General features: G+C 44.8%; 1 protein-coding gene across 1 annotated transcript; it reads left to right on the forward strand.

Annotated features, from left to right (window-relative positions):
* The first annotated feature begins 50 nt into the window (after positions 1-50).
* On the forward strand, positions 51-22,263 carry ANKLE2 (ankyrin repeat and LEM domain containing 2). Its single transcript, XM_039332390.1, has 13 exons — positions 51-323; positions 3,472-3,903; positions 6,385-6,579; positions 7,947-8,140; positions 9,325-9,513; positions 10,164-10,286; positions 10,515-10,581; positions 11,115-11,296; positions 12,817-12,923; positions 14,265-14,458; positions 14,911-15,601; positions 17,530-17,661; positions 18,341-22,263. Exons 1-13 carry the CDS (start codon positions 77-79, stop codon positions 18,558-18,560), a joined length of 2,973 nt encoding a protein of 990 aa, XP_039188324.1. The 5' UTR covers positions 51-76; the 3' UTR covers positions 18,561-22,263.
* The last annotated feature ends 2 nt before the right edge of the window (positions 22,264-22,265 follow it).

Raw genomic sequence — 22,265 nt, forward strand, 5'->3', positions numbered from 1 at the left:
AGGTACCGCCCGGGATTTCCCCCCCCCGCGAGGCCGCTCCCGCGCGTGCGCAGTGGCGTGGTCGGCCGGGCAGGCGATGGAGCGCTGGGTGGCGGCCGGCTGGTCGGGTTGGGTCGGGTTGTGGCGGGCCGGCTGGGCCGGCTGGCCCGCCTGGGAGCTGCTGGCCGCTTGCGCCGTCATCGGCGCGCTGGGTTGGCTGCTGCGGTTGCTGGAGCGAGGCCCGCGCGGGGGGCGAGGCCTGAGGCCCAGCGCGACGCCTCGGGCTCCGTCTCCGCCGCCTCCCGAGGAGAGGCCTCCGCGCTGCCTCGACAGCTGCGACGGAGGTGAGAGGCCTTTCCCCGGTGGGGGAGTGGGGATCGGGGGGGGACGGGGTTGCTGTCTTTCTCCCACAACCACCTCCCTGCCAGGTAGGCCGCTGGGGGGGGTGCCTTGGACTCCCCCGCGCTGGGGATGATGGGCGCCGTAGTCACCCCTGAGGGGGTCTTGCGATCCAAAGGTGGGGGGGCGAGAGGTTTGCATATATATATAGAGACAGAGAGAGAGAGAGAGAGGCTGTAGGGATGGGAGACCACCAGGTAAGCCTGGAGGAGCAGGTGAGCCAAGCAGAAGGCCAGGCTGCTCTTCTCCTATGGCCTGAATGGGCTTTGGGGGTGAGTTGTCCTCACCTTGGCTGTCAAATGCATCGAACCTTTGGGAAGACTCTGCTGCACGTTGAATAGAATAACAAAGATGGGAGGGACCTCGGAGGTCCTCTAGTCCAGCCCCCTGCTCAAGCAGCAGACCCTAGACCTGTAGGTGTACACGCACACATTTCTACTCTGTACCTCTAGCTCATTTCTATTATTTCGCAGTTTTGCTGTAAACCATCTGAAGAAGAGCCCTTCCCGGCCATAATCCCACCTAAGGTTCAAGGGGGAAAACATAAGAGGTTTTTTTTAGCCAGCTTGGTTTAGTGGTTAAGCCAGAGATGGCGAGTTCTAGTTCTGCCTTATGTATGAAAGACCAGCTGGGTGACTTTGGGCCAATCGCCCAGGAGACTGTGAATTCTAGTCTTGCCTTAGGCATAAAAATCAGCTAGGTGACTTTGGCCCAGTCCCTCTCAACCCAATTCACTTCACAGGATTGTTGTAGAGAAAATAAGAGAAGGAAAATGTGTTGGATATGTCTGCTGCCTTGGGTTTTTATAAAAATAATAAAAGCAGGATGCAAACGAGCAGATAAAATACACGTTGAATCACACACTTACCTAAAATACGCCTGTTAAAAATGTGGCATAAAATAACCCTTTCCTTTCCCTCTTCTTCCTCTCTTGTTGTTTGTATCCCGCAGCATCCAGGGCCAGCTATTGATGCAAAAAAAAAAAAAAAGATGGCAATTATGACATCTGATGCAACTACACAAATTGCATCATTTGCCAGTTGTCAGGATGCCTGTGCCCTCACTTGGTCCCCTTCTGTGAATTCCCATGCTGTATTTATTTTGGGCATGAAGCCTCTGGGGATGCACAGACTATCACGATGTAGGCAGATGGGACTGCCCAAATGTCAAGTGATTCTAAGGAGCTTCGTATTTAAGGAATATTCAAATGGAAATGTCGAATTTTTGCAGCAAAAAGAAAAGACACTTTCTCCTTGGTAGTTCCAATTGAGATTCTTAGGCTCACTAAACACAGTTGTTTAGACTTGGTAACATAGAAGCATAATAAGAAAAAAAAATAATTTGTGCATCAAAATAGTTATTATTTCTGTCCTCTTGTATTTGTTTTGGTTTTGCATCAAAGCCATGTCTTTTCCTGGGAAAGCCAAACATGCTTGGATATAAAATCTAATCTGAGTTCCCTGGAGAAATTTGATTAATTAAAGCATTCCCAACAAATATTTATTCAGACTGCTTGAGTCACTAGCAAACGGTTGCTTTCTGGATAGTGATTTTACTGTTGCACCCAATGTGATTGATGACATGAAAGCAATATGTATTTATATATTTAGATTAAAAGTATGGTACTCTCCATTTGTGATCAACAGTAATAACGTTTGCAAAGATGTCTACATATCCTAGGACAAGCCTTTCAGAGTCTGCTGAATGCAAAGATGTATATAATCCAGAGGAACTGTTTCAAGATGACTTGAGATTTCGGTTAGATGAATGTCTTTAGGCTCCCCAAGAAGATACTAAATCAGGGGTCTTCAAACTTGGCCCTTTTATGACTTGTGGACTTCAACTCCCAGAATTCCTCAGCCAGCGTGCCTTGAGAGTTGAAGTCCACAAGTCATAAAAGGGCCAAGTTTGAAGACCCCTGTACTAAATACATGTTAAATTAACGTTTCTTTAGCAGCACCTGTATTCGATTTGAAACAATACCAGAGGGAAAAAACCCTAAAAGAATTTTCTGGCAGGAGGGCCAATTTATTTTCCATTTTAAAAGAAACCAATCTGCTTTCAAAACCCATGATTTTGTGGAAAGTTGCTAGCCATTTTCTCTTCTAAAATATGGGTAAATTTAATACTCCACTGAAACGTTCTGTTTTTATTTTATGTCTATTTCTAGTTGTCTACGGCAGCTTCCCTTTTATGGGTCAGCTTTTGCTCTTACTTTATTCTATTTTTAAATAAGGGAGCAGAAGTGGATTTAAGCATTCTGCTAGATGCTTAATGATTAAGATCTAGAAACACGCTCAGCATGCTTGCTGCTAACATTAGACGCTGTGCTAAAACAGAAATAGATTCAAGATTAATGGTCTGATTTTTTTTTAACGCTAGAGTAATTTTGAAAATTGAACATGTTTAATTAATCATTAAATGTATTTCAGTCCTGCTGTAACAGAGCTTATCATCAAACTGCTCTTATCTCGAGGTTTTTTTTCCTTTCTTTTTAAGTCTGGTGTCCTGGGGATGGGGGGGGTTGTCTAATCCCATCAGCATGCTGGCTGGGGAATTATGGGAGTTGGTGTCCTCGCATTTTAAAGTGGGCTAAGTTGGAAAACACTGACCCAACCAATGTGGAACATAATGGACCAATCCTTCTTTTGACTCTGCCCGTTATTTTGAGCCCCAAATTTCTGTTTGCGAAGTGAGACATTTGTTAAGCAAATTTTACCCCATTTTACTACCTTTCTTGCCACAGTTGTTAATGAATCACTGCAGTTGTTAAGGGGGTAACATAGTTGTTAAGGAAATCTGGTTCCCTCCCCATAGACTTTGCTTGGCAAAAGTTGATCACTTGACCCCCCCCCCCCGGGACTTTGAGTCCTAAAGACGAGCCAGTTGCCAAGCCTCTGGATTTTGATCACGTGACCCTTGGGTGGTGAGTGTGGAAAATGGTCATAAGACACTTCCCCCCCCCCCCCCAGTGCTGCTGTAACTTCGGTCACCAAACGAACTGTGGTAAGTCAAGAGCTGAGCTGTACTTCTGGATGGACTAAACGATGCCCTCTGCTTTTTTGGATTTTTTTTGTTTTATTTTGCCTACAGGGAGGATAACAATGGATGAGATCTTCTCCCGACTAAAACAACTGACCCCCGATGAGCTGAGAGAAGAAATTGTCAAAGCCGGCCTGAAGTGCGGGCCCATCACGCTGACCACCAGGTCCATTTTTGAGAAAAGATTGGCCCAGGCTTTATGGGAACAGCAAGGACCTTTGGAGGCCACGGCTCCCGTTTACAACGGCGTCCCGGGAACGGCGGCGGCTGACGGGAACCAGCCAGAACCTGGGAAAACGAACGGCCACCTGGCCTCCCCCGAGGAGGGCGATTTTGGCTACGGCATGGGTCTGAACCCCCCCGAGGAAGAAGCCCTGATGCGGGAAGCGAACGGCTCCCCTTTTCGCTCCCAGATTCCCTCCAAAGAGCCTCTGCTGTATTATGGGGTGTGCCCGGTATATGACGACATCTTGACTAGAAATGGTAAGAGTTTCTTTTATAAATAGGTTTCAGTGCCTCCTTCATTGACAGTCTCCTTGTAGAGGTCATCCTCAACAGCCGTTCATTTAGTGAACGTTTGAAGTTACAGCGCGACTGAAAAAGGGACACAAAAGGCCATTACATGGTCCCAGTTAGAATTAGAATAGAATAGAGCTGGAAGGGACCTTGGAGGTCTTCTAATCCAGTCCCCTGTTCAAGCAGAGAACCTATACCTTCTCAGACAGGTGAATGTCCAGTCTCTTAAAAACCTCCAGTGATGGAGCACCCACGATTTCTGGAGGCAAAGCTGTTCCATTGGTTAATTGTCCTCACTGTCAGGAAGTTTCTCCTTCATTCCAGGTTGTTTCTCTCTTTGGTCAGTTTCCAACCGTTGTTTCTCGTCCTTCCCTCTGGTGAACAAGGTGACTTCCTCTTCTTTGTGGCAGCCCCTCAAATACATGAACACTGTATCTTGTCTCCCCTACTTCTTCTTTTCTTTAGACTAGCCAAACCCAAGTCCCGTAGCCGTTCTTCGTATGTTTGAGCCTTCAGGCCTTAGTTGCTCATCTCTGAATTTTTTTTCCAAACTCTCAACATCTTTTTTGCTATACGTTGACCAAAATTGGCTGCAGTATTCCAGGTGTGGCCTCAGTAGGGTTTTATCAAAATTCAGACACTTGGCGACTGTCTCATTTTTATGACGCTTGCAGTGTCCCGGGGACATGTGATTCCCATTTGCGTCCTTCCCAGCCGGCGTTCAGCAAGCAGATTCAATAGGGGAAACTGTCCACTTTAACAACTGCAGCGATGTGCTTAAAAAAAAAAGTTATAAAATGAGGCAAAAGTCACTTAAACAACTGCCTTGCTTCATAATGGAAATTTGGGGCTCAGTTGTGGGTGTTAAGTCAAGGATTGCTGCACTGTAAACACATCTTTCCCCCCCCCCCCCAATACACGTGACAGCTTCTCCCTAAAACTGCCCAGGCTGCTTGGTGCTGGTAGATCTTGCAATCCCAGCAATATCTGAATTTCTGCAGCATGATTGCGAGAGCAGCCAGCTCGCTGCTTTAGAGTCTTGAGACTCCCTTGTACCAGACAAATGCCAATGAGGCTTAATAGATGGCTTTCTCGTGGCCAGCAAATGAAAAATTCAGCAGGAGGGCATCGATCAGATTGATTTCCCACGCTTAATGTGCACGCAGCGCCAAGCGGTCGGATTACTTGAGAAGAAATTGCCGTCGAAGGAGACCATTTTAGTGTGATAGCAATAAATACTCGGCATAAAAATAGCGGTGCTGCATTTTCAAGGATCGATGCTTTTTTTTTTTTTTTCGGGGATGCGGTACCCAAAGCTTAATGCTTGTTGTGCTAGGAAATAAAAGTGATGTTGAATTTGTTAGCGGCTGATGTTTTTTCCCCCCTCTGTGCAAAATTTGGGGTATAAAAATACTGGTATGTTCGTGTGCTTCTTTACTCAAGAGATCAGCTGGATATATTAATGATGATTTAGTATAACTTTTAAGAGGAATCATGCATCTTGAGCTTGCTAGCTTCCTCCATTCCTACCCATCACCACTTTCCTCGTTTTTGGAATTACAAAGATTTGTTTCTCTTGTTAGCTGAGTTGTTTGTTACATCCAGAACTGGCCTTCTCCAGTTTGCTGAATTCAGGGACAGCCCATAGGCCGGATCCATCTTGCCCATTTTTTCCCAGGGACTGGTGCCTTTTTTAAAGACAGATTTTCTCTTGTTCCAACTCTTAGCTCTTACCCATCTGACATAACCATCCTTGTGGGTGTATGGACTTCAGGCCAAATTCCCAATTCTGCAATAAATATTGGTTTGTTCCAACAAGATAAGATCAAGCTGTTAATTATAACCTGTTTTGAACTATAAAACCTTGAGCAGAAAAGTAAGAAATTGGCCCCAGAAGATGCAACAGATTCTTTCAGGCCCCTTGCGATAGTGTCAGAAGACATGAAAACATATACTGTAAATCTGACGGGCAATCGCTTTTTTTAATGTCGTCTTTGACTTTGGACCCACGATTTTCAGCAAATTAAAGGTGGTTTAGTTTCTCAAGAAACAAAATTGACTTGCTGATGAAAAAACAACCCAGCCTTGCATCATAGTCTTAGTGAGATGATTTTAACTCTGTTTAGCTCTTGTTTTCCAATATAGATGGTGTGTCCTTCAGGTTTAATTTAATTACCTCTTTGCAGTTTTGATTAGAGTTGATTAGAGTTTTGTGGAAGGTCCTGAAAAAGATTTGCAAATTTATGTGGTATTGTAGTTATTCTCCCAAAGTAAAATTCACCAAAGCAGATTGAATTGATCTGAGTGTTTTCTGCTGTAATCACCATTGCATAAAGTAGCTAAAACGGGACTTGCGATAAAAAGTAGAGGGTCAGATTTCTTGACTTGGCCTTGCCTTCTCGTTTCATCAGAAATGAATTTATTTCACTGCTGTTTTTTCTCCCCCAGAAAGGGTACATGTCTATGAGGACAAAAAGGAAGCCTTGCAAGCTGTCAAAATGATTAAGGGGTCACGTTTTAAAGCTTTCTCAAACAGAGAAGATGCAGAGAAATTTGCCAAAGGCATATGTGATTACTTCCCGTCTCCAAACAAGTCTACCATCTCTCTGTCTCCTGTCAAAGTCTCTTCGGTCTTCAGTAGAGGTAAGTGGGAGGCTGAAGTGGGCTCCATAATGGCTTTAAACTGGTTTAAACACTGACTTTTTATGATACAGAATGATAATAATGAATAGAATAGGAATAGGAATAGGAATAGAATAGAATAGAATAGAATAGAATAGAATAGAATAGAATAGAATAATAATAGACTAATTAAAAGAATAGAATAGAACAGAATAGAACAATAATAGAATAATTAAATAGAATAGAATAGAATAGAATCTTTATTTTTTCCCCATGCCATCACTCTGCTAAATAGCTAATTCCCACAACACTGTCAAACTATCTAGTAAGGCTGTATTACTATTATTATTCTCATCTTTCCTATTACCTATTTCCTTATCTACTTTTGACTATAACAGCGGTTCTCAACCTATGGGTCGCGACCCCATTTGGGGTCGATCGACCATTTCTCGGGGGTCGCCAAACAAGGCGATCTGCCATTTTTCCCCCTCGGGGGGCGGCGCCGCGTATGCGCGGCACGTTTGTGTGACGGGGGTCGCCGTCACACAAACGTTGAGAACCACTGGACTATAACTTTGTTGCTTCTATCTTACAATTTATATTGTTTTTAGTATCCTAGTATGATTTATGTTGATTGCTTATTTTAGTTGTCCTACGACTATCACTAAGTGTTGTATCTTATGATTTGTGATGGATGTATTTTTTATGATGGCTATGGTCAGGATTGATCACTTATTGCTCATATGTACACTGAGAGCTTATGCACCTAGTGTGTCCAGTCAAGCCAATAAGGAATTCTCTTCATTGTCACTTTAAATGTGCACTAATCAGCATACATTAAAATGAAATTTCGTTGCATTCAGCTCTCCAAAAAAACAAAACACCATTATGCACATACCCACATACACTCACATATATATGACACATAGAAACATCGCAGTCTTTAAAAATGGGCTGTGCTTTAAAAATGAACGTGCAGAGAAGAGCAGCCTCTGAATCTCAAGAGGAGCTAATAGAGCTGAAGTTGGCAGTTAAAGCTGCTTAGTAGGCTGTAGCCGTTGCTTAGCTCAGCCAGTGAGTAAGAATGCTGAATGTTATCTTTTAGGGGTGACGGTTCGCTCTCCTACACCCAAGCTAGAAATATTCACTGCTATTGCAAAGTTACACTTTAATTGTATTACGGGTGCTTATGGCCTGCCTTAGAGTTTTAAAATTCACACTGTGAAGTTCTGTAGCTTGTGACGAATTAACCCAATGCTACTGGGTGCCATTTCGGATCTTTTGCGTGCATAAATGAAGTTTGCGTTTTGCAAATGCCCACGCACATTTTTTTTTTTTTTGAGCCTGTATTGCATCAGGAGTGCGCAACGCTATTTATATCTTAACAGATGGTTTGTGCTCTCCTGAACTGGAAACGGTCAGTAAAGAAAGAGCCAACAGTTACAAAAGCCCTCGTACCCAGGATCTGACTGCAAAGCTTCGGAAAGCTGTGGAGAAAGGAGATGAAAGTGCTTTCTTAGAACTCATCTGGAGTAATCCCCGCTATCTCATCGGCTCCGGAGACAATCCTACGATTGTCCAGGTAAAAAGTGGAAAAAAGTGCCTTGGCCATAATCAGCTGCAGGACAAACGGATCCTTTTTTCCTCCTCTCCCCTCCTGGCGTGATTATTAAGGAAAACGGGTAGCTGGTTTTGGGCCAGTCTTGGCATCCGGGCGATTTATTGATTTATCTATTTATATCCCACCTTTATTATCTTTACAAATAACTCAAGGTGGTGAACGTACTCCTTCCTTCTATTCGCCCCTCTCGTCCCAATAACAACTCTGTGGGGTGGACTCGGCTGAGAGAAAGGGACTGGTCCAAAATCACCCAGCCAGTTTTCATGGCCAAAGTGGGACAGCAACTCCCAGTCTCCTGGTGATTGGCCCAAGTCACCCATTTAGTTTTCAGGACTAGAATTCACCATCTCCTGGCAATTGGCCCAAAGTCACCCAGCTGGTTTTTGTGACTAAGATAGGACTAGAACTCACCACCTCCTGGTGATTGGCCTAAAGTCACCCAGCCGGCTTTCATGCCTAAGGCAGGACTAGAATTCACAGTCTCCTGGTGATTGGCCCAAAGTCATCTATCTAGCTTTCGTGCCTGAGGCAGGACTAGAATTCACAGTCTCCTGGTGATTGGCCCAAAGTCACCCAGTCGGCTTTCATGCCTAAGGCAGGACTAGAATTCACAATCTCCTGGTGATTGACCCAAAGTCATCTATCTAGCTTTCGTGCCTGAGGCAGGACTAGAATTCACAGTCTCCTGGTGATTGGCCCAAAGTCATCTATCTAGCTTTCGTGCCTGAGGCAGGACTAGAATTCACAGTCTCCTGGTGATTGGCCCAAAGTCACCCAGTCGACTTTCATGCCTAAGGCAGGACTAGAATTCACAATCTCCTGGTGATTGGCCCAAAGTCATCTATCTAGCTTTCAAGCCTAAGGCAGGACTAGAATTCATGGTTTTCTGGTGCCTAAAGTCACCCAGCCAGCTTTCATGTCTAAGGTGGGACTAGAACTCACTGTCTCCTGGTTTCTAGACCAACACCTTAGCCGCTACATCCAACTGACTCCAAATACACCATTTTGAGGTGACGTCTGGTTTCTTTATAAGCTCATTTTAAGGCTGATAGCAGAAGTCTGGAGAGCTGCCCCAGGAAAATGGAAGTTCTGTTATGCCGCGGTGGAGGAATCACAAATAGCGAAGAGGTCTGTTCTTTTTCTAGGAGGGGTGTCGCTACAACGTCATGCATGTGGCAGCTAAAGAGAATCAACCTGGCATTTGCCGGCTGCTGTTGGACACTCTGGAAAACCCAGAATTTATGCGGCTGATGTATCCTGACGACGACACCGTGATGTTGGAGAAGCGTATAAGTTACATAGCGGATCTTTATCTGAATACGCCGGATAAAGTGGTGAGCCTCGCTCAGTTTTCCTGTTGGGGTATTCCTAGTAAACCCTGTTCCTTTCCAATCTTGGAAACAGATCTCCCCTCAGAACTGAGATGCAGTCAGTTTACTGATTTATAATGCCACCGATCTTGCTGTCCGAAGCGACTCAAGTTTAGTGGGACCAGCTGCCACACCAACAAAAAGAGAATTCCAGTTAGAACCATTTGCTTTTATCCTAGGGAATCAGTGAAAGATGCCACTGGTAAATTCCCTGTGTGAATTTGCATGGAAAAGTCCTACTATTTTCAGTTAGACTCTGCCCAGTACAGTGTTCTCCTAGCCTATGCAACGTAACACCAAACATGTCACTAGAAGACAAAAATCACAAAACTGCATCTCACTTACTCTGGCCATGTTATGTGGGGGAATCCACTGGAGAAAGCAATTGGGTTGGAAAGCGTCAACGGTAAAAAGACACTAAGCCGCCAAAGAACACGGTGGCTGGACCCCATCAAAGCTGACACCAGCCAGAGTATAGAACAATTCAAAGAAGTAGAACAGACTAGAAAGAATTTTGGGGAGCTAAGGTAGAAAGCAGGTCCACCTAATCTGCACAGAAACAGTGGAAGCCAAGCTTGTCTAATACGGATTATTCGTACGTTATCTTTTTGTAGGGATTTGATACACCGCTGCACTTTGCTTGCAAGTTTGGGAATCCAGATGTGGTCGGCGTCCTTGCTTCCCATCCGGGCATTGTAAAGGATCCGAAAAATAAATACAATCAAACCCCAGCAGATGTAAGTTGAATTCAAAGCATGTCGTCATTGTCTTGATTTCACATTAAAAACACTTTATAACAGTGTTTCTCAGGCTTGGCAACTTTTAAGACATGTGGGCTTCAATTCCCAGAATGGCTCAGCCAGCATAGTTTATAGCTTAGTTTCTCCCCCCCCCCCCTTTGAAGTACAAAATACCGAGGCAATTTTAGTTTAACTAAGACATCTTAACATCTTCTTGCCTAATAGGTGATCTGTGAAAGAAGCAAAAATAAAGCGGCGGATCTGAAAACAAAAATTAGGGAACATTTGGAAGGTTTGTATTTAATGTTGGCAGTAAATGAGGCTTTGTTGTACAACTTCTGTTTTGGGGCAATTCCACAAGCAAATGGCATGTATCATTTTGGCTAGAACACAAAACCAAAAGAGTATTGTAATCGTAACCTTTACGATTCTGCTGAAGACCGTTGAGAGCCTGAAACCTTTCCAAGGACACCACAGCAGGTGTGGAGAGGAGGCAGACGGTTCCAATAACAAAGTGAAATTGTTTACGTGCCGTACGTGAGTGGTTGGGGGTTTGGTTGGAGAGATTATTGTTTAATTCTATGATCTCAGAGTTAGTTTGGCTTCGACATTACCATGCCGTGTATTTAATAAGCATTTCCGGAAACGGAATGAACCTTAAGAGTTCTATTTGGATTCTCAAGGTGGATGCAGACAGGGATATTTAGCGTAGAATTTTTTTTCTGACTGATATCAAACCAGCCTTATTTAATCAAATAAGTGTTTCAAAAATCTTCCTGGGACTATGAAAGCGTTGATATCCCTTTTCCATCCCTTCTGATCCAGGTCAGTGTTATGTGCCCCTCTTCAGAGCGGAAGATAATGCCACGGCACCTGTGATTGCAGCCCCCTGGTCCCCGGATCAAACCGAGAGCAGCCCACTCCCGTCTTTGCCCAGATTCTTCGGCAGCCCCAAAGACCCTCTGCTGACAGTGAGGGCTTACGCAGGGCCACTGAGTCCTTCCAAGGTAAGGAGAGCAAAGAGACTCTTTGTTGAAGAGGCTGTGAGACTGAGTGGCACGGCGGCCTAGTGGTGAAGCCGCTCGCCTCTCACTCAGAAGGTGGAGAGGTCAATTCCAGGTAGCGGCGGATCTTTTTCAGGGCGCAAAGAAACAATATCTGCTCTGAACTCCACATAGGCATCAGGAAGGGCATCTGTCCAATCACCCCAGCTCCACCCTGAATTAAGGGATTACAGGGTCGTAAACTAAAGGAAGCTATTTTAATCGTGAAACTGCGAGACGAGGCTGAAGCCGCCAGATCTATAGAGATGAAGCAGGCATGGGAATGGGCCGGGCAAGGGAAATATAAGTAGTCCTCAAGTTATGACCCCAAGTGAGCCCAAAATTTCTATTGTTCAGCGAGACAGTTATGTGTTGAGTTTTGCCCCCCCCCCTTCCTTTATGACCTTGCTTGCCACTGTTAAGAGAATCCCTGCAGTCACTGCTTGCTAACATCAAATGTTCTTGCTTTGACAACATATGGCGATGCAGCTATTTTCCTCTGTTTTATGTTTTACTCTTAGAGTTAGAATTAGATGATACTGGGGGGGGGGAGGGGGAATGTGCTTGAGACTTTAGTTAGACATAACAATACTGTATAAGGGTGAGAACCGGGGATGATAAGACATGGCAGTTGAAAGACTGGAGGGAAAGCCTGCATTTCAAACTAATTGGAGAATGTGATTTATGACAGTTAGTTAGAGGAGGGAATTGTCCTTTGATACTATGTGCTCAGGGGAGGGGAAGACAGATTTTGGCTTGGACTATGTACCTGCCGATGTGTTGCTACTCAAGTAAACATTCTTTAAGGTAAACAATGCCTCGAAGTTCTTTGAAGGGTTTCATCTGTCAGAACCGTGACACACTAGCAGCACGGTTGTTAAGTGGATGCGGCTTCCTCGTTGACTTTGCTCGTTAGAAGAGTGCAAAAAATGATCACGTGACACCTCTGGGACACTGCAGCCGTCATTAAGTACGATTCAATTGCCAAGCATCCAAATTTTGGTCGCGTGAGCACCGGGACGCTGCTGATTGTGTGAAAAACAGTCATAAATTGCTTTTTTTCACTTCGGACACTCACTAAATGGATAGTTGTAAGTTGAGGACTACCTATACTCAACATAAGAGCGATTTAATAGGCAGGGCTGTTTTACCCTGATAGTAAGACAGGTCGATAAATCGTCCACGTGGATTTCTTGCCTTTCCTGAAGCAATGGCTTGTTATAGGAACAGTCCGCTTCTCTGTCAAGCACCTGCATTAGTGACCTTGCCATTGCTGCAGGTTCTCACGGTCCCCGGAGGGTTTCTTGGAATCCCCTTTCTTTCCCCCCCCCCCCGCGCTTTCTACCTCCTCTTCCCCCTTTTTTTCTATGTCAAGTTGATTAGCGACAGAAGCCAGCCGGCCTTGTAGCGATTCAGTCTTGACAGCTTGCTGTAAAAGTTTGGATGCGCCTTTCAATCTCTTCTCTCCTGCCCCTTCCCAACAGGCAGAAGATTTCCGCAGGCTTTGGAAGACCCCACCCCGAGAGAGGGCGGAATATTTTTACCACCTCCGAAAATCTGACTTGGAAAGAGGGGTCGAACGAGTTGGAAGGTATTTCAGACACGGTGCCCGAAGCCACGTGGCAAAAGGCAGGGAAGGGTTCCGTTTCCAGCCCTGTTAAAACTCTTTTTAACAAGCATGAGCATGCAATTATTATTACGTACGCGCAGTGCATCTATAGCAGGGTTCTTCCAACTTGGCCCTTTGATGACTTGTGGACTTCAACTCCCAGAATTCCTCAGCCGGGCACATGTCCACAAGTCATCAAAGGGCCAAGTTGGAAGAACCCTGACGTATAGGGTGGATAGACCACTTATTTACATAGATTAAAGGTTGGAGATGGTTGCCATTTTTTAAACTTTTTTTTTTTAAATATTCTCTTTTGGAAGCAGTCTGTTTTTTTAAAAAAATAATTATTATCATTCAGTTATCACGTCATACCTGTTCCTTTCTGCACGAAGAGCATTTTGTATGCAGGAGATCTTTTATCAAAGTGATAGAAGAAAAGAAACATTTTGGGGGGGTTAAACAGCGCTACCTGTAATTATTGAAATAAGTTCCTTTGAGGGAGGGGAAGGTGTGAGCAGACAGTAGAAGTTGTGGGGGAAAAAGGAATTGGCGTAAGTTGCAGATGGCTACAGAAGTGGCCCTGTAAAATGTGGGTGCCTTTGAAAATGGGAAGGGTGTTTACCTGGTGCATTTAGTCACTGAAGTACCATCTAAAGCAGTGTTTCTTAACTTTAAAAGAGGTGGACATCAACTCCCAGAATTCCTCAGCCAGCATGCTGGCTGGGGAATTCTGGCAGTTGAAGGCCACTTATTTTAAAATGGTCAAGGTTAAGAAACACGAATTGAAGTGTTGTTTTTCCTTCCTTGTCCCCTATTTAATTTTAGTTATCCTATCCTACTTAATGGTTGTCCTGGCTGGGAAGAAGAGACAACGGTGTCCGTCTGTTGTGTGGGTGTTTTGTACATGTGGGTGCATGCAAATAGGTCAGCCTATACTTTCATAGCATCAAGGGGGAAGGTGCTGAGAATGTGAATTGGCTCATTGGGAAACTGGAACTGGCACAGGACGTTATTCCCAAGTTTTTACTTACCTACATTACGTTATTCTTTCATGGTGACTTTTCTGAAATTCTGCATCATCCTGCTTGTGGGTAAATACGGTAATATAGAAGGGGGCTGTTGTTGTTTTCTTCCTTGATGTTCTATGCGAGCATAAAACAAGCTGGCATTTTAGCTTGTGAATGCGACAAACAAGAAAGTTGGGCTTGGGATGGCTTTTATATCAAAGTGCAGTCCTGAGGCTGATTGTTTTAAAAAATGTCTTTGTTGTCAAACTGAATTTCATACCGTCACAAATGATTCGTTCTATCTTATTTGTTGCAGGGAGTTAGCTCATGAGCTGGGGTTCCCGTGGGTTGAATACTGGGAATTTCTGGGCTGTTTTGTTGATCTGTCTTCCCAGGAGGGGTTAGGACGGCTAGAAGACCACCTGAGTCAACAGCAGGAAATGAGCAATAATGCTCAGCTAGAGAAAGGGAAAAACGAGGCCCACAACAGATTCACTCCACAGTCTTATGGTAAGATGGAAGGCTGAAGAGGGACTGGGTTGGGGGGCTAATCCCCAAAGCAATTTTAACCACGCCTGCTAATGCTTGGAAAAGTCCGATTGAGCGATTAACTAACATATTGTTTATGATAATATAGAAATGAATTATTATTCATTGTTTTTTAAATACATGAACCCAGACAACATGCTGTTTGCTAAAGATGAAGAATGTTATTTTAAAAAAATCCTAACCTTAACCCCATCCTTAGTCTGTTTTTTTAAAAAATAGTTATTATCATCCAGTGTCACATCCTAACCTTTCCAGTTCTCTTTACACGCTTCAGCTCTCTTTGAAGACAAGCACTAAGAAACAAGCCCTGTTGACGAGATCAGTGGGCTATAGTCAACCCAAAAGCCTAGAGTTCGGTCTGATGTCCACCCCGTTTTATTATTATTATTTTTTGTTGTTGTTGTTGTTAACAGGTAAAAGTAAAAACTGCAATTCTGTCTCCGTTGGAGCGTTTCTCGACGATGACGACATGAGTTTGGAAGAGGTAAAAAACAGGCAAAACGCGGCCAGGAACTACAGCCCCGTTCTAGCACCCAACGAACCGACCATCGCTAGCTTTGAAAGCTCCAAGTGCGACATTCTCTCCATCGAACACACGGGGACGATCCTGCCGAGGACAAAAGCCTCCCTCCGGACGGCCGAAAAAGGGGACCCCCTGGGTAAAAACGGCTATTGCAGTCCGGCCACGAGCGACGATAGGACAGGATCCCACAGGAGGCCTCCCAGCCAGGAAGGAAGCTTTCAGTCCCCCGTTGCCAATTTAATGGAGAAATTTGACCAGCTCTCTTGCCAGGATGCGGCCGTGACGAGGGAATGCTCAGCGGGCAAGGCCAGCCAGAGGGCGGCCAAAACGTGGAAATGTCAGGAGCAGGTACCTAAAATGGGTTCCCCCTTGTTGAAGACAGGAGGAGCTGCCAGGAAGAACAAAAGCAGGAAGGAAGACGGGGACCCCCAAGAGGCAGAGGGACCCTCAGCCGAAGCCGAGGTCAGATCTGGGGAGAGGAAGCTGCCGTTCGCTTTGGAATCGCCGCCCGAGATGTCCGTTCCTGGTTTACTAAAAACACCTCCCTCAAATGGGAAAACCAAGCAGATGTTCCTTCTAGGGTATGAAAGGGGTTTGGGGTCAAGAAAAGGGGTTTCTTCGGGGACTCCACCCTAGGAAGTGTGTTTTTAGGACATTTTCTACAGCCAGTGTTCTTTAGATACGGATAGTCCTCTAGTTACAATAGCACTCGCACCACAACTGTCACAGCAGCCCCATGATCACCTGATCGAAATTCAGGGCATGTATTTATGCTGGTTCTAGCATCCTGGGGTCCTGTGATCATCATTTGTGGGCTTCCCAGCTGGCCTCTCACAAGAATGAAGGAGAAATGTCCTAAATGTGGGGACAATTAACCAGTGGAACAGCCTGCCTCCAGAAATCGTGGGCGCTCCATCACTGGAGGTTTTTAAGAAGAGGCTAGACAGTTACTTGTCTGAGATGGTATAGGTCAGTGTTTCTCAACCTTGACAATTTTAAGGTATGTGGACTTCCACTCCCAGAATTCCACAGCCAGCATTGCTAGCTGTGGAATTCTGGGAGTTGAAGTCCACATGCCTTAAAATTGTCAAGGTTGAGAAACACTGGTATAGGTTCTCCTGCTTGAGCAGGGGGCTGGACTAGAAGACCTCCCAAGGTCCCTTCCAGCTCTATTCTATTCTAAACCAAAGTCAAGGGGGTTGGGGGGAAGCCAGTCACTTAATGATGGTACGCTTGGTTTAACAACTGCAGAGTTTCCCTTGAGAAAAAAGGTCATAAAATGAGGTGCGACTTAGTAACTGACGTTTAGCAACAGCCATTCTGGTCCCAGTTGTGGCTGTAAGTTGAGGACTACCTGGGCTGACACGATATGTACTTTTACTGCTGGTGATAATGATAACGTAGTGATGGGACATCTGTTCCTGTAATACGGAAAAAGTGGGCTTGACCCATTCGTGGTTCACTGTGGGCTCGAAACATCTGCGGTGTTTGCATGCATTATGATTCTTACATTTAGTTAGCTTCTTTAGGGCTTAGGGTATTGTGGGAGCCCACTGACTTGGGTTAGTTTATGCCGTGCAAATCCTGAAACTGGGTTAGTTTAGTCCTCAAGCATCTTTGTGCAATTCCTTCAGTATTGTGACCAGTCAATACATGTGCGCAAAATTAAAAGCAAGAGATATAGCAATAGCACTTAGACTCATAGAAAGCTTCACAGGACTTTACAGCCCTCTCTAAGGGGTTTATAGAGTCAGCCTGTTGCCCCCAACAATCTGGGTCCTCATTTTACCAATCTTGAAAGGATGGAAAGGCTGAGACAACCTTGAGGTCAGGATAGACTCCTGGCCGTGGGCAGTGTGTTATCCTGAAATGCTGCATTCTAGCGACTGTGGAGGGAGGGGAAGGAAGGAAGGAACAATAGCAATAGCCCTTAGACCAGTGTTCCTCAACCTTGACAATTTTAAGGCATGTGGACTTCAACTCCCAGGATTCCACAGCCAGCAATGCTGGCTGTGGAATTCTGGGAGTGGAAGTCCACATGCCTTAAAATTGTCAAGGTTGAGAAACACTGCCTTAGACTTATAGACTGCTTCTCAATGCTTTACAATCCTCTCTAAGCAGTTTACAGAGTCAGCACATTGCCCACAACAATCTGAGTCCTCATTTTACTGACCTCGGAAGGATGGAAGGCTGGGTCAACCTTGAGTCGGTCAGAATCGAACTTCTGGCAGTGTTTGTGTTCTCCTGCAGTACTACCTTCTAGCCACTGTGCCACCATGGCTCTTCTGTTGGATTTTGTTCCAGGTGAAAGAGCTTGTAGAGATCTGAGCCTGTTGGTGTTATTTATTCGCCCCAGGGTCATTAGAGATTAAAGTTGCTCGGCAAAAGCCCACATGGTGTTTTTTTTTTAAAAAAAACTGCTGAAATATTTCTCGGAGATTAAGAGAATAAGCCTCTGCCTTTGGTGGCACTCAGCTGCCTAATCCAGCTCTTGTCTTCCTCTGCTTAGCGATCAACCATCAAAATGGGACAACGACGTGTTAACAGCATTACTCGGAGTCGAGGTCGATCCCCAGAGATACCCGGCTATTTACCAGTGGAGCAAGTCCGTGCAGGCCTATCCCGTATCTGAACGGCAAAGGTACATCCCATGAAGCCTGGATCAGTTCTCTGGGCAGGTGGAGGAGCACGTTATCTCCTTGGGTTGGCGTCACCTCCATTCTAAGGTGCAGGGGGAGAAAGCTACACCACCCAAGTGTTGTATGTGGTCCTTTCCCCCCCTCTTCCGCAGTAGTTAAACTACTCAGGTGACTAATTTTATCTCCTTGAGAACCTGATTGGTGCAGGTGTTTAGCTAGAATTAACCACTCGTTGGGTCTTTGCCAACACTCACCTCTTCCTCTCTGAAAAACACATTTTGGAAAAGAGACAATCTCCAGATTCCATTTTAGGTGCAAAGGAAGGGGTGTTCGGTGGGGCCAGTGTTTCTCGAGCTTGGCCACTTCAAGATGGATGGAGTTCAACTCCCCAGGGCTGGGGCATTCTGGGGAGTTGAAATCCATCCATCTTGAAGTGGACGAGGTTGAGAAACACTCTTTTAGGCAAAGACACCAGTGTTTGCATCTCTTTAATTTTTTTTATCTGTTGCCTTCCTGTGGTCAAGGCACTCTTGGTTTCTTCTTCCTGTTGTGATCCGTACTTAAAAGTTACAAACGATCTACGCTTTTCTGGCCACCTTTTTCTAACACTTCCGTTACTCGGCGTAAAGTCAGAAAGCCGTTTCGAGCGAGATGACAACCGCTGCCTTTTTTTTCTGACAGGTGGTCCAGCCCTTCCCTGAAAAGACTCGCCAAGGGCCAAGCCACCCCCAGCCCTGCCAGGAATTTTCCATACTTCAGCCCAGGAAAGAACAGCCCCGGGAAGTATAACGCCGCGGCCGGCTTCTCTCCGGATTTAGGGAGCCCGGGTCGGTATACGCCAGCGTACGTAAACATCCTTCTGTCCAAGAGGCAACATTTCTCAGGACTGCCCAATCATTAGGGTGGGGGGTCAGCCACCCTGGCCGTGAAAATGTTGGAAGTGAAGAAAATTTGGGATGGTGGAAGCCTTTGATGTGACCACTTTTTTATTTATTTATTCTTGGAAGAGGGGGCTGCTGGAAAGGGGTGGGTGGGTGGGGGGGAATCATTCCATTTACCTTACAAGTCAGAGTCTTGTAAAGTAAGGAAGTTTGAAAAGGCCTCTGAGTGGGAAGCCTCAATTTCCAAGTCTAGGAATCCGTGGATAGAAGTGGTGTTTTTGGACCAGTCTTGAGGTCCAGTCTACCTATAATTTTCTCTTTCTCATACTCACTTTCAGTCTCTGTCTTCCTCTATTTCTTTCTGTCTCTCTCTCTCAATCTTTTTTTTCCAATCTCTTTCCGTCTGTCTTTATTTCTCTCTCAATCTCTTTCTCTCACTCCGTCTCTCTCTTTCTCCCAATCTCTCTCTCTCTCTTATATTGGGATCCTTGTGACTGTAACACCTGTAAAGAGAATTCAGCTATCACAACCCATCTTCCAGTCAGGCTGAGGCACGAATAAGTCACTTTAATCCCAGGGGATACGAGCACAGAGTCCTGGTTTGCGGTCTGGTTTAATTAGGATCGTTAAGCATGAAGGAGTCACTATGCAGAAGCTTTAAGAGAAGCTAATGAAAGTTATAAATAACACAAGTGAAACCTCCCCAAACACACACACACCAATTGCCCTTTGTTTCTGGTTTGGGGGGAGCAGACTTTGCAGCTTCCACAGAAAGCATTTTCCTTACACAGCTAAGTTTATCATTGCATCTCATGGGACCGTATAGCATCGATATCCGCTAGAACAGATTACAGCTATTTTGCTGTTACTTTAAATCCCACGCTGTTTGCAATGACGGCTAATTTCTGAGTTTCCAGCATTTGAGAATAAACCTGCCCAAGTTATGCTTATTATTCACCGCAGGCCATTTTTTTATAGCCCATACTGCAAAGGATCTCTTGTGCAATTGGAGATAACCTGCACAGCAGGAAAGGGGGGAGAGACACAAAATGGAAGAAACTCTTAAATCATAGGGCTTGAAGAGATTGGTTGGGGGGGGGGGAGTTATTTACTGCACACTAACTTGAAATAATCACAGCATCAGGAACTGCACCGGTCGTTTCCTTATCCATGTGTAACCAACATTTTATATGCCACCTGTGTGATGTTTTTGGTACTAAAACCTCAGAAGTACACTCAAGACTCTTCCAGTTTTATTACTGCCTTTTGTAACTTTTACGTTTTGGTATTTCTGTCTTGCTTTTCAAGGGACAGTGTTCCCTTATATATTAAAACACATTTTAACTTTCCACTTTTGCAGTTTTTATAGTTTAAAAGATTCCGGAGAAGTACTGTAACCATCTTATTTATTTTATATTATGTGAGATAAATGTCCTATACGTAAAACAAAAAATTACAAATTGATTTAAGGACCATTTGGAATCGAAAACCAGCTTTGGGAGATGGGTCTCCCTTTGGTCACCCAGCTTTTGCTATCGGCATCGTTCTCCAGAATGTATAAAACCTGTCCAGGTTTGTACTAACCGACATATCAAAGTTAACTTCTCATAAGCCCTAAAGACTAATGGGTGTTGGGGGGGGGGGAGAGGAATGCGCCAAAATTCTGTAGTGCAGTGTTGAGATAAAAAGGCAGTTTCGAAAAATCCTTTAGCGTAGCAGTTTCTGAAATTCAGCCTTTGTGCTTAAAAGTGCCCTCTGCGCGTTACACCTTGTCTACATAAATGGTACAAAGCCAGATAGGGCTATTGTAGACAGCTAGAGGTCTTGTGTAAAGCTTACTCCACAGTATAAAGGAAAGTATTCATTCCTGCTTAGCCACTGCAAATTATTAAAACCTGTAGGCGACTGACCAATTTCCTTTGCTTTGTTAATACTTTTGTACTCAAAAAAAAGGTGTTTCTGGAGCACAGCTATTCAGTTAATACTTTTTGTTGAGATGTCTGAAGTCAAAGAATTGCTCTTGAAAATATTGTCTAAAATGGACGTGTGTATTTTTTTCCCCCGTCAATGTGTTAATGTGAATTTTAAACAAGCTTATTAAATTTTGTTTATTTAAAAACTGTCTTTTCTCCATTAATCAGTGGTTGTTGGTAGAAGACAGCTGTACAGGCATAATCCCATTCGACTCAGCCACAAAGCTTAGATGCTGAAAAGGATCAGGCAATTTTAAAAACTCCTTTGAAGTACAGCCTTTCAAATCTCCAAAGTGTGTAAGATGAGAAACACAACGGATGACTAAGGCATTGTTAATGACATGCAGCTTACATGCTCCAAGCCTTTTTAGTATCTGGCCCAAAGCAGCAGCTGAAATTAACTGGGATACAATATTTCATAATGCCTCTTTATTTTCAATTCCACTTTCCCACCAACGAAATAAAAGCGGATGACGCACTGCGTAAGTAGCAAAAACCCAGACAAAGGTCACGCTTCTATTTTTTTGCCTTAAGTAAAACTTGGTATTCAATCTCAGAATTGAAATCTTCACTTAAAAAAACAAAAACTAGGCACTCTCATTTTAAAGCAGTCTCAAGTGAAAATCAAACTCAGTTTTTATTTTCGCAGGTAAAAGACAAATAGAAATAACTTACATGTACCGGCATGGATTGACACAGATCCACCAGTGCCTTTTTCCTGACCACAGAGTAACCCCCAACACCCTAGCTACTCTCATTTCGGCAATCCCACAAGCGGCAAGATAACAAGATTCAGGAGCACTGAATCTGTCCAGAAGTGGCAGTTGCTGGCCAAGGGTTCAGCTTCCCCCCCTCTTCCCCCCATAAAAATTATATTTCGCTCTAAGAAGTAAGCGTAGGAATGCTATGGTCCCATCGGAGCCCGGTTTGGAAAAGGAGGCGGCTTTGGAACCGGGACCATCTGACAGGGATGGCACATCTCCCTTGGCATGTTTGGAGAGGCCAGCTGCCGAGGAGATGCTGGGGGTGGTGGTCCACCAGACAGAGAGCTGCCTGCCTTCATAGGCACGGAGCAGATCCCCCTCTGATAAGGAATAGCTGCCTCCTCCACTGATCCAAGGGCACGGAGACAAGCCCAGAAAAGGGCTGCAAGGTTACTCTCACAAAGAATACCTATCTGGACTGGAGTGACTTAAGGAGAAGCCGTGGGGAGTTGGTCCTTGCCAAGAACTATTGTTTGTTTTGGCTTGCACTCCTCCCAGGTGCTCAGAAGACTGGCTCTTCAGCTTTTTGTCTTGGACCTTGCCTTGTCTTGTCTTGTGGACTGCGTTTGGCCTTTGCTTCGCTGGGCCTTTGGAACGGCTTCTGGTCTTGGACTTTTTCACCCCGAGGACTGCCCTGGTCTTGTGCCTGGACTCTGCCTTATGGACTGGACTTGGAACGCTGGACCTTGCTCCTACTCTGTGGGCTTTCTTGGTACTAGAGTATGGGGACGGAGCCCTTACCAACATTTATTGAGAGCAATAAAGGACTCTCTAGAGGCCTGCCTTGACCGCCTGGGTCACAACACGGAAGGACGAACTCTGCGCGCTAGAGGAACAGAGCAGATTATCCTTCCTTCTAATTTGACGGTGCTTTAGTGGGAGCAAATGGATAAATGGTAACCTGTAATAATTATTAACGGCCGGGAAACCTAAGAAAAGCTCCTATTTAGGGTTTCTTTGTTTATTTTTAGGAATAGACCCTTGTAGC

Source organism: Crotalus tigris, unplaced genomic scaffold (genome assembly GCF_016545835.1).
Source record: "Crotalus tigris isolate CLP2741 ecotype Arizona unplaced genomic scaffold, ASM1654583v1 scf7180000024461.2689607, whole genome shotgun sequence".
Classification (NCBI taxonomy): Eukaryota; Metazoa; Chordata; class Lepidosauria; order Squamata; family Viperidae; genus Crotalus; species Crotalus tigris.